The sequence below is a fragment of the Oryx dammah genome, unplaced genomic scaffold (assembly GCF_014754425.2).
Source record: "Oryx dammah isolate SB20612 unplaced genomic scaffold, SCBI_Odam_1.1 HiC_scaffold_1, whole genome shotgun sequence".
Classification (NCBI taxonomy): domain Eukaryota; kingdom Metazoa; phylum Chordata; class Mammalia; order Artiodactyla; family Bovidae; genus Oryx; species Oryx dammah.
In genome coordinates this window covers 9,566,188-9,578,855 of record NW_024070185.1, presented here as the reverse complement: position 1 = coordinate 9,578,855, position 12,668 = coordinate 9,566,188, and the positions used below count along the sequence as shown (strand labels likewise).

The 12,668-nt window shown below is 34.8% G+C and overlaps 1 protein-coding gene across 10 annotated transcripts in view; it reads left to right on the top strand.

The window, feature by feature from the left end:
* Window positions 1-12,668, top strand: part of HMBOX1 (homeobox containing 1) — a 188,758-nt gene that overhangs the window by 81,927 nt on the left and 94,163 nt on the right. For all 10 annotated transcript variants that reach the window (XM_040235755.1, XM_040235565.1, XM_040235877.1 and 7 more), the window contains 2 exons: window positions 3,302-3,778; window positions 11,148-11,233. In XM_040235755.1, coding sequence (XP_040091689.1) covers window positions 3,302-3,778; window positions 11,148-11,233 — 563 coding nt within the window. The remainder of the gene's footprint in view (window positions 1-3,301; window positions 3,779-11,147; window positions 11,234-12,668) is intronic.

The following is a 12,668-nucleotide window of genomic DNA, read 5'->3' as shown; positions in this document are numbered from 1 at the left end:
CTGATATAAATGGGATAGGAAAATATCATGGTTGATTTTTTTTTTTTTGTCTGCAAAATAAAACAGTCCTTGACATCTCATATATAAAATAAAGTCTGTTCATGACATATTTTGAAAGCATGAAGACTAAAGTTAGCAGTGAACAACTCCATTTTCAAGAGAAAAGAATATATAGAAACCTGAATTTACCAAATCAGTAAGTTAAAGGGTAAATTATTTGGATTCCTAAAGGGCAGCTACTTTTAAAAAGAACTTCCTGGGATTAAGAACTAATATGTTACTAAACATGAGAAAGGACCAAGGGCTGAGGGTTAAGATAAAACTATAGTGTCAAGTGTCTCTTATAAGCCATTCAGAAAATGTTTACACAGCTTTTTCAACAAATTTTGAATATAATATACCTACCGAAAAATGTACAAATCAGTAGTGTAGGACTCGGTGAATCTTCACGTATTGTGCACCTGTGTCACGTAACTAGCATGAAACAAAACATTACCAATACTGCCTATTATTTTAATAGTAGAGCATTTGTATTAAACAAGGTATACTCTTCCCTTGACATCAGTCAGGGAAAAAATAAATGAATTGCTCTGGTGGAAAGTTTTATGGTTTTCTCTCTCACCCAACTAGTCAATGATATATTATGAGTTGGGGATGGGGGAGGGGGGCAGATATAGAAAACTGACAAGGAAGTTAGTATAGAGTACAAGTGTAATAGCCAGAGCTTTAGAATAGCTCGTAATTGGCATTCCAAGCATCTGAAATAGAATAGCTAAACAAACCTGTCGTATATTCCTACAATAAAGTACTCTTCAGCAATAAGAGAACAAATTGCTGATACATACATCATAGATGAATCTCAAAAACTTTATACTGAAAGAAGCCTTACACAAAAGAGTATATAGAAGTTCCATTTGTATGAGGTTCTGGAACAGAAAAAATTAACCTCTGTCATGAGAAAAAATCTGAGCAGTGGTCGCTTCTGAGGAGAGAGAATGGGGACTGACCAGGAAGGAGCACTATGGAACTTCCTGGGGTAATGATAATATTCTGTATCTTCCGAGGGATTTAATTTCACAGGTGGATGTACTTCTCAGAACTCAAAGAATGGTAAATGTAAGATTTGCATATTTTATTTTATGTAAATTTTACTTCAATAGAAAAAAAATACCGGAACAAATACTGAGCTCTAGCTAATGATCTACATGTGAAAGGATTTAAGGAGAGGTATACAGATGTCTGTTACTGATTTTGAAATGCATCAAAAAATGAATAGAGGGATGGATTCATAGAGCATGGATAGATTATGTGGTAAAGCAAGTAAAATACTAATGGTAAAATCTCGATAATTAATGTATAGGTATTCACTGTCAGCTTTTTTTTTCACCTTTTCTGTGGGTTTAAATTTTTTCATTATAAAATCTTGGAGGAAGAAAACAATCAGGAAAGAATGTAATAATCATGAAAACAGGATTTTTATGATGAATAGCTTATCACAAATGGATATTGGAAGAGAGTAAAAGATAATGTGAATAGGCAGAAGGCAGACAGTGTGGCCCATGGGCACAAAAAGCCTGCAGCATATTATTTTAGGCCCACAGAATGTCTGTTTTTATTTTTAATGAGCTGATTTCTAAAACTAGAATGACTTCACATAAAAGTTATAGATTTCTGCCTGCTTATTTTTTAAAAGGACTTGGAAGACAAAACAGTCACTCCAAAGGTAGATACAGATTTGTGTGGAGTTTTCGTATATGATAAAGTTGGTGTTTCAGACCATAGAGGAAGAGATATACTACTCGAAAAAGCATATTGGACAAGTGAACTATCCTTTTGGGGAAAAATAAAGCTCAAATCCTTTCACACTCATTCAGTAAACACAAATTCTATATGGACTAAAGATTTTAAATATTAATAAAAGCTGTTACTAGAACCCCTAGTCCCTCAGTGGAGTGATTTTGTCTAAGTGGTTTAAATTGGTAACTTAAAAAAGGACAAAAGCCTGTGTCCCATATCACTTGAATCCAATAATTTCTGCCATATATGCATGCTTTTGGAGTTAATAAGATCTAGGTTTAAATCTTTTTTCCTATGTCTTAATGAGACTTTTTCCAAGATACAAAACCATTGTGAGCCTTAGTTTCCTCAACAGTCGTCAGTCAGTGTAGTATTAAAAAAAAATTACCATAGAGTGTTGTTGTGAGGAACGGAGATTGTATGACATGAAACTCTTGCCCAGTGCTGGCCTAGAGTGAATATTCAATAACTTTTTATAGAGGGATATGTGTGTGTGTGTGTGGTAGTCACTCAGTCATGTCCGACTCTATGTGACCCCATGGGCTGTTGACCACCAAGCTCCTCTGTCCATGGAATTCTCCAGGCAAGAATACTGGAGTAGGTTGCCATTCCCTTCTCCAAGGGATCTTCCTGACCCAGGGATCAAACCCAGGTCCTCCTGCATTGCACACAGACTCTTTACCCTCTGAGCCACCAGGGAAGCCTCTTATAGAGGGATAAGGAAACTGATCTCCAAGAGCTTAGGAGAACTGACTCAGAGTAGAAGTTTACCTGGAAAGGATGAGAAAGTTCTTTGACATTTATTTTCATCAGCAAACACTTAACCGAGAGCCTGCTGCATGCCCTGGAACCTATTTGGCACTAGAACCTTAAAAATAGAAGAAATTCCCACTTAAAAGAATCTTCAGTACAAAAGTCAAGTTTTATAAGGAAAGAATTCGAATGGTGAGAATTTTTATGATGTTTGACAATTCCCTTAAACTTAATATTGTCACCGACTCTGAGGCATTTTCTGGTGCACTGCAGTACCTTGTGTTAGTTAAAGGAAGCATAATATGGAAGCAATTTTGTATGAAAAATGAATAGCTCATTGTGGACACAGCCACTCAAGATCCATTTCTTGAGATAACTATATAGAGATACAGAGATAACTATATAGAGAGAATACATTACAGAGATGCAAAGTGGTGGGTGAAATTGTGCTTATTAAGTTTTTTTATGTGCCCTTCTCATGTTTCCATTTAAATATTTTTGGTAGTTGTTAGTTATTTACTCGGGCTAAGCTTACCCAGTTGTTTTTGTCTATGCCAAATAAAAGTTACAGAATTCCTAGGTCAGGTTTGCCTATAAAACAAAATATTACCCTTAATCATGTCTTAGTCATTTTCAGTAAAGACATTGATAGAGAAATATTTTGTCTGTGTTCATTCTCAATACATAACAATACATTCTTTGGTAGATATTATAAATAAAGGGACTATTTTATTTTATTTTTTTTTTTTAGTTTGCTGGAAACCATGTCTCACTATACAGATGAACCCAGATTTACCATAGAGCAGATAGATCTGCTCCAGCGCCTCCGGCGTACTGGAATGACTAAACATGAAATTCTCCATGCCTTGGAAACTCTGGACCGCCTTGATCAAGAACATAGCGACAAGTTTGGAAGAAGGTCCAGCTATGGAGGAAGTTCATATGGGAATAGTACCAACAATGTTCCAGCATCTTCCTCTACAGCTACAGCTTCCACGCAGACCCAGCATTCGGGCATGTCCCCGTCACCTAGCAATAGTTACGACACCTCCCCACAGCCTTGTACTACCAATCAGAATGGGAGGGAGAATAACGAGCGATTATCCACGTCCAATGGGAAGATGTCACCAACTCGCTACCATGCCAACAGCATGGGTCAGAGGTCATACAGTTTTGAAGCCTCAGAAGAGGACCTAGATGTAGATGATAAAGTGGAGGAATTAATGAGGTTAGTTTCTTTCTTATTTAGAGTCCTCCAAATATCTATGTGCTTAGACTGATTTTGAGTAATAAAGCTGTATTTCAGCTCTTTACATATGACAACTGTGGCTTCCCTCTTCCCTTTCGGTGATAAAGAAAAAATTGAAATTTTTATGTTTTTAATTCAAATTTTTTTTTCTCTACCTAAGTTCTTTCTCTTTGCTGCTTTATAAGTCTTTTCCATTCTGTTATTTAAGCAAAGGTTAGCCTTCTCTTTATGGCTCTAATTTCTAACATCTGAATTTTATGAATTGCTAACAAATATGTTGTAAGCCTTAAATGCATTGTAAGTTCTTTCTCTGAGAGGTAGGATGTTTTTGTAAAAATACATATACTCTTAATTTTTCCCTCCAACATGCCAATTGACAAACTAATTTTGAGCATCTATTATTTAAAAAGCAGTGTTCTTAAGAAAAATAGACATGGTTTTTGAAGTTCAGATTTTTGCAGTAGATGCTGTGTGCACACACACACACACACACATAAATTTAATGTCATCTATTACAAGATAAGTGTAAGCACCTTGAATTTGAAACCCTGAAGAAGTCCATTTTCAACAGTGGTAATTAAAGGGCTTCACCCTGAAGCTGAGACACTTTGAAGGCAGCACTGCTGTGCTTTCCATTCTTGTGTCTCCAGAATCTAGAACTGTCCTTGGGACATGTTAAGGGCTTATTATGTCACGTGAATAAATGAATTTGAGCAAAACTTTAAAGGATAGCTTCTGTTTTGAAATATAGGAAGTTTATTTAAAGTTAAGGGAATAGTAACAGGTAGAAAAGGCAAGACATGTTTAGTCTTCTAAGAACTGCAGATTGGCTATATATGGTGATAAGAATAGTATATTGGGAGGCCGGTACAGGTTTGGGGGAGATATGAATTCCATGTACATGATTTTATGTTTAACATGGTGGAAATTAAAGGATTTTTTTTTTAAAGAGGTCTGTAGGAAAGAGATAAAAGCATTATTTTCGGTAGATTAGCACTGCTGTAGTAGGGAGGAGAGCCTGCGGGTAGATTCGTTGTGGTTTATATGAAAGAAACTGTAGCAGGAATATGTCAAATAAAATTTTAAACTATAATTATGAGTTGTAGTTCTTCTATAAGTCTGTAGGAGTTTAAGATAGTATAATGGTGACTTAATATTGCCATCTGAAAGGTCTGTAGTACCACAGAGGTAAAATAATCTTTAGAACAAACTGTCCTGAATTTATGTTTAGGGTGGAACTGCCATATAGGGAATTCTGGGCTAAATGGACTGTTGTATCTAGATTCCAATGTAATTCCTGTAATGAATGGTTTCATAGAGCACCTACAGGACCTGTTATTTAAGCTTTGTAAACTTAAAGTATAAAACATCAGTGTGGCTTTTCATTCATTTTCCTTGCTTAAACAGCTGACCGAAGTTTATGTTCATTTTGAATTTAACATCTACATCACTGTCAAGATTGACAGAGGATCCTTTGGGCAAACAAACGGAAGTTACTTTAATAGTTAACATGTAACAAGGTTAGTTTTTACTTATCCTAAGCAGAGTGGGTATCAACAATAAAATTTGTTAGGATGCTAGCCTTTTTGTTGTTGTTGTTGCTGTAATTAATCAGTTTTAGTGGACTTTAAAAAGCATTAGTTAATTCCCAGATGTGTTTTAGACTAATGGGAAGTTTGGGAAAAGTTTATTTTTAACACAAGTCTCTGGAAGATTGTCTAGAGTCTAAAACTTGAGTATAATGGTCTAAAAGCTCGACAACAGGGTTTGTGGTTAAATCCAGCTAAGCACACACCTTCACGTTTCATTATTAGAGATGTGTGTGTGTGTGTGTGTTTGTAATTGTTAGCAGTACTTAGTTTACATGCTGCCCCTGGTTGCATAGGTAGGGTATTTTCTGACTTCTTTCTGGGAACTGCTCCTGTGCTGGCCTCTGCTCATCTAGTCTCATTGACCCTCATGGCGCTCTGTGGTCCTCTGCCGTTGCGTTCTCACCCACACCTTCACTCTTCCTTTGTGCCCATTCTCATTTTTCTCAAGTTTACAAATAATCACAGTCCTCAGGTTCGAGGGAGAAGTTTATTGCATGACTGTTTCACTTTTAATTATCACAACCATGCTATATGTGAGGTAGAGCAGAAATATTGAGATACACAAAAATTAAATAACTTGACCCAAGAAAACTTAACTGGCAGGGCTCAATTCTAACCCATGTCTTTATTACCAGTGTGTCTGTCACTGACTGGTATCTGTTGTCTCTATAAATACATTTTTCATGTGTGTAGGTTTCAGTAAAATTTTAGGAATGATCATTAATATAGCTCAAGACAAAGTGTGAAAGCCTTAATGTACTTATCCTCCACTCTCCCCCCAAGTGATATTTGTCACTTCGAATCAGTCCCTTGGGTAGCCTAATGGATTTTTATTTGGTTGAATGTTAGAGAATGAGTTTTGAGCAGTGAATCTTTCTGAGTACCCTGCGCCCACATAGGGCTCCACTCCACACTCTGATGATACAGAGGGCTGTACTCTAGATAGGGAGAATGGATACCTAAATGCCTTCCTGCTTCCCTTCCTACATATGTCACATGTAATTCACCTCTCTCATGCTCACATTCCCCAGCCTCCAGAGCACTCAACTCTCATAATCCATTGGGTCCAAAAACTAAACTCCTAAAAACTTCAAGGTATATAAAGGAGAATTTTTTTTTTAAATTTGATTAATTTGAAAGAAAGCACCTGCTACTTTTTCCATTTTTGGATTGATCAGGGTTTTGAAAAAATCAAAGGGAAACTAGAATGTGGATTATCAGCAAATTGTTGAATGTAACATTTTAGGAAGGACTTTAAAACCAAGAGCTAGGATAAAGACCGATTTTACATGTTAATATTTTTTAAATGCATCTATTAGTATATATGTTTATATGTAGTTGTATATGTATATCTGCTAATAGTGTATATCTATTAAAGTGTATTGTCCTACTGTGTATGTATAAAATAACAATTGAAATGAGGCTTATCAGAATTAATTTGTCATATAAAAGATGTTATTCCTGACTACTCACATACTAAATTTCATTAGTGTTTAGTATTTTATCTAGGATTCTGAGACATTATTCCGAGTTGATTATCTATATGCCTAATAGATTATTTACTTGTGTAGGTAGGGATTTATGTTCTGTAGGACATAGTATTCAGTTACCGTGTTGTTTACACATACAGAGTAGATTTCAACATTATCTTGTAAGCTTCTAAATTATGCTTTATCTCCATGAGTAGAAATGAAAGGGCGCAGTTTCCTATTCGTACGTGAAAGAATTTGTGTGTAGTTAGTTATGTTTTTCCACCAGTGAAGTAGTCTGTATTGGTAGGTATTGCTCCACCTCTGAAAGTCTTGAGATAGATGACTACTTTTAAGAGGTCTTAAAGACTGTGTAGTGTACATCGACTAAGAAAATTTGGACAATCTTAAAGCATACAACTTTTAAACATTCAGTCTTTAATAGCCTTTGTTCCAGAAAAGAAAGCATTACCATTTTGAGCTAGTATACATAACTCTCTTCCATTCTGTTTTGGGAAGCTTAAACATATTTAACATTAGGAATTTAGAGCTGTTTTTAATAAATTATTTACATCAGATTTTCCATTTTATAACCTTTTATCTTTAACTACAGATTTTTTCATTTATGGAGCACATTAAGCTCTAATATATGCAAACTCCATAATGAATAAGACACAATCTTTGTGCTCAAGGACTTTGCTAGTAGAGATAAGACTAGATCAGGAACTACTATAATACAGAATTACATGTAATATATTGATATGTATATTTGAAATGGTTAAAGTTAGCTATTAGAAGAAACAATCTTTGTAGCTCTGAGGATCAGAGAAAACTTCTCTGATTAGATGGTGATTATTATTTTAAGATGTCTTAAAAAGGGTGACTTCATGAAAAGGCATTACTGAGTGTATTTAAGTGATTAGATAGAAGTAGAGTGGTAGCTTATCTTGGAAGTAAACTATGGAATCAAAGAAAGATCAGCCTACACTTCACTTTAATTCCGTAAGACTGGAGAAGTAGAAATCATGAGGAGAGAGAGAGCTTATAAGGATGGAAAAGTGGATACATTCTTTTTAAAGATGTCGAATTTTAGACAGGAAGTAAGGCGTAAGAGATGAGACAAATTTGGAGTAAATGAAGGAATTTTCACACCAAGAAATCGGTGATTTCACAGGATATGATGTGGACATTAGGAGTGGCAGGTCATTTGTTAAAGAAGGTGGGATGATTGAGGGGGAATATGTTTAGAGAACAAGTTTAACCCAGTAGGGTGGAAGTTTTTGAAATATATAAGAGAACTGAGCACAGTGAATGTTAAATGCTGTTACTATTTTGGAACCACCTAGTGAAACCAACTAAATGACAAAACATTTGCATCTAAAATGACTTTATAGAAATCTTTTCATGGTGCTTTAAAATTTCCAGTACAGATGTTAACTTCAGTCTTACGTACTTATAGCAGATCATTTGTTTCTTTTTTTCTGGAGTTTCCTGGAGTTTTTCTTTCCTGGAGTTCTATGCCTAATAGATTATTTACTTGTGTAGTTAGGGATTTATGTTCTGTAGGTGTATTATAAAATGATAGTCATTGTTTATATAGTGCTTTTACAGTTTCAAAAAGTCTTACACTGAAGAATTTTTAAATTTTATATATTAGGTACACACATTTGATAATAATTTTCACTTAATTTTTATTTCAGTGCTTGGAGAAAAATCTTTAAAGGCTTGTGATGGGGTAGGGGGCATATTATTGTTCTTATTTTACCAGATGATGAAACCAACTTTATTAAATGACTTGCCCAAGCACACCATTTATCTTTTAAGTTTTGTTTTTCTTCAGTTTGAAAAAGCTTCTTTCTGGTAAAGCAGTTGAGTAAACAGGTTTTTGTTTTTAGTTTTTTAAACTCATTATGCATACTTAGAAACTTCCAACGTAACTAAAAATAGAATCTCTGAGAGGGTTAAATGAACTTCTGCTCCTTTGCAGACTTTTTGGGGTTCTTTCTGTCTTGCTGCAGTGCTTGGTAATATCATACCACAGGGCTGTGAATAATTCACAAACTGGATGTGCCCTATTGGAATAATTGTGTGTTATCTCCTCCTTATGACTTAGTCTCTACTTGAGGAGAAATTGATTTTAAATAAATTGATTTAAATTCCAATTTAAATCAGTAGTCAAAAAAATACCATTTCATCATTTTCCCCACAAAAGCTCATTTTTATTTAACCTTACTAGATAGCCTCTTAAATTCAGTTTTCATTTTCCTAGAAGGACATTCTGTACATTGGAATGCAGTGCTTTACTTAAATTTTTTCAGGTTAATTTCGCATCTGTATCAGAAACCAAATAATTTGGTTGTTTTATTTACTGCTGAAGTTTATCTCTTGCTTAGCTGACTGTTGTTGGATATTTGAGAGCCAGATGGTAATGTAGATGGGTATTTTGACCTTTAAATGTATTGTGCCCTTTTCTTTCAGGTACATAATTTCAAAATACAAATGCATATTTTTCAAAGAAATGTTTCCAGTATAAATAAGCATTTTGGAAGGAATTTGGCCAGTATCTAGATCAGTATGAGAAGCTTTAACTACTGGATTAGGCTGCTGATTCTTTATTTTCTTCCTCTGGGAATCTTTTTGATTAGGATTTCCAACCAGTGGATGAAGAGTAGACTGTGGCGCTCCAGATTGGAAGCTGTCCCTACCATCACTTCTCTGCTCTTTTCCAGAATTCCTGAAAGGGAGCATGAAATTCACCAACAGAGCACTTAGCTCCTCTTCAGCAAAGGACTGCCAGTCTGCTCTGAGTAAATCACTGCTGATTCTTTGGGGATAGGATACTTTACTTTTCTCATTCCAGATAATCTGTAAAGAGACTTGAGCTCCAGTCAGGAGTTTGCGATTCACAAAGCAATGTATAAAGATTTCACAGTCCCTTTGTCTGAGATCGGGATTCCGCAGAGTTTTTCTATAAAGGGTTAGATGGAAAACATTTTAGACTTTGTGGGCAAGAGGCAAAATCGAGGACATGATATAGATACTTATATGCAAGAGAGAAAGCAAATGATTACAATTTTTTATTTGCAAAATTCAATATAGAATAATAATTGATCATCAAATACCATCTTTAAGATACAGGCCTATAGAGAAGAATAGAATTTTTTGGTGAGAAGGGGATAATATTTTGCTCAGTTCATGTTCAAAGTTAGTATTCCCTGTCTCAAACTGATTGCAAATATTCATCATGAAAACTACTCTTAGCTCATAGGTTGTATAAAAACAGATGGGAGGCCAGATTTAGTCTATGGGCCATAGTTTTCTGATCACCTGCATTAGACCATAAGTTACCACTATTCAGTTATTTTGAGCTAGAACAAAAAATCCATTTGTATGATTCTTTTAAACATTGATTAGTTTTAAGGCTTTAGGTATAATTTTCATTGCAGTATTACGTTTGTCCTGGTTCCCATTCATTGTCATTCTAGTGAATGTCTAGGCTTTTTGAGAATTTCTTGGACTTTTACATAAGTAAAAATTTATAAGAGTCTTAGTGGAGGAAAAATTAGGTCTATGATGTATAATGTCAAGGGCATAGAATATAATATAGTTTTAATTATTAAGTATCCTGTGTATTACATGTATTAGGACATTAATGTGTCTTTTATACTGAAATTTTATATTTAGCCCACCCTGCTTAAATTTTTTTTGGTTTATTAAGGACAAAGAATGCAAATTAAAAGGCAAAAAAGCACCTTAAAATGGCCAGCATTTTAGCAGTTGTGAGAATGATGATTTCTGTTCCTTTGACAGAGGTTTTCAAATGAACTGAACATGATTTATGCAGTTGCATAGTTAACATGCAAAACCACAGTCTACTCACAACTGATTTTTTTTGTTGTTGTTGCTGCTTTTTATTTTTCTAGGATTTCTGTCTGTATAAGATACATTCATTCCCCAGTAATGAAAATTTGCATATACCATATGGCAGCTTGTTCCTAATGTGAATTATACACAGCATGCGATTAACCATCTCTGGTATGAGACTTACATCTACTGTGGCATTCACTAAAGCGTCTGTCTGATGGTGTGCTGTTTTAGGACTTGAATATTTGGTGTTTCTTGGTTTGTTTTAATTTCATATTTTCCCACAAGCTTGGTCTGTTTTACCTTTATTTTTGTGTCCTTTCTTTCTATGTTCTCCCCACCTCTCTGCTTCACCTTTCTTAGCAAAGATGAGGATTTCTACCTTCAACATACATTGTTGGTCTTGTCTTCTGTTTTTGTTAGGAGGGACAGCAGTGTGATAAAAGAGGAAATCAAAGCCTTTCTTGCCAATCGGAGGATTTCCCAAGCAGTTGTTGCACAGGTAACAGGTAAGAGCTGAAGAGCCCTTTATTCTGGAATCTTGTCTAGTCTCTGCCTTCTAGTGCAGATGTTGGAATATTGCTTGCATTTCTGCATTGCAGTGCAGATCTGTCAACTTAGGCATAATAATGTATGCCTGTGATTTAAAACCCATTGTCTCCGATATCTTGGAACTTCTCCAATGATTTTTTTTTTATCTCGTGCTAGTAAATTTTACAGCATTTGTAAAAAGCACAAAACTCCCTACTTTATGACTAAAAAGGATTCTCTGGTTTTCTTGTAATTGTGACAGAGCTTATGACACATGCACATCCAACTGCTTTCTACATTTCATATTTTTAGAAGCTTTACAGTCCTCCAAATCGACTCCCTGATTTTACCAATTAAAAAAAGATTCATGGGAGTGAAGGAAGTTGTGTTTTTTAACCACTTTTCCATATGTGAAAGAAAATGTATATTCTCAAACCATAACTGAGAAGATAAGAATTACCAGTGTCTTCTCTTTATTTTTTTATATCCCATCTCATTACCCAAACAACAGCAGCCCCATCCTGAGTATGTGGTGTATATGTGTCATTCTCTATTCAGATTGCATTTTTTATAAAGTTCTTAAATTTGGGGGTAGCATGTCTTTTCTTTGTTGGTCTGTAGTCTTCTTTTCTCAGATATCAGTAATTTCTAAGAGCTTAGTAAAATCAACTATGTCTTAGTGATGGGAGGAACTAAAAACTTTCAACTACATACATGTTGTAGTTGATACATTGTTGTGTGTTGTGTATTAACAGATACAAAAATTAATTTGTTCCTCCCATTCTTTTTTTTTTAACATTCCAGTAGCAACTCTGCGACTTTTTAGCCTTGGCACCTCAGTTTCTTCTATTAATACGTTGAAATAGTTGAATCTGGTCTTCAATAGCACCTTCCAATTTTAAGATGCTATTTCTGTTCTCTAGACATTGATACATATCGAAGCTCATTTTCCCCAAATGTTATTACTGACCATTTGGTTAAAAATGAAACTTGAGATTTTGGAAATCTTAAATTTCACCCCAGGAATCTAAGGTCACCCAGTGTTAGTATGTGTGTAACATACTACACTAGTAAAGTATTTTTATAAATGATACTTCTGTTCATGGTTAAAGAAAAAAAAGTTAAAGGCATGTCCATTCCTCTAGAACTATTTATGAATCTAATTTTTGTAATCTTCAATTGTTTTTCAATAGGATGCTTAAAATGTTACTTTTATCTTCAAGGATTAAGGTGTGGTGCTAAGGGCAGGTTAAGTGGGTTTTACCAAAACCCACTGATATGCACTGTGGAAAGATCAGTTGTCCCTCAGGACTTTTAATTCAGCCCCCAAGATTAAAAGCAATCATATCTTCTAGTTTGCCAGCCTAAAAAAGAAAAAAAAGACAAAACTATGGTGTTATAAACAGCATGATA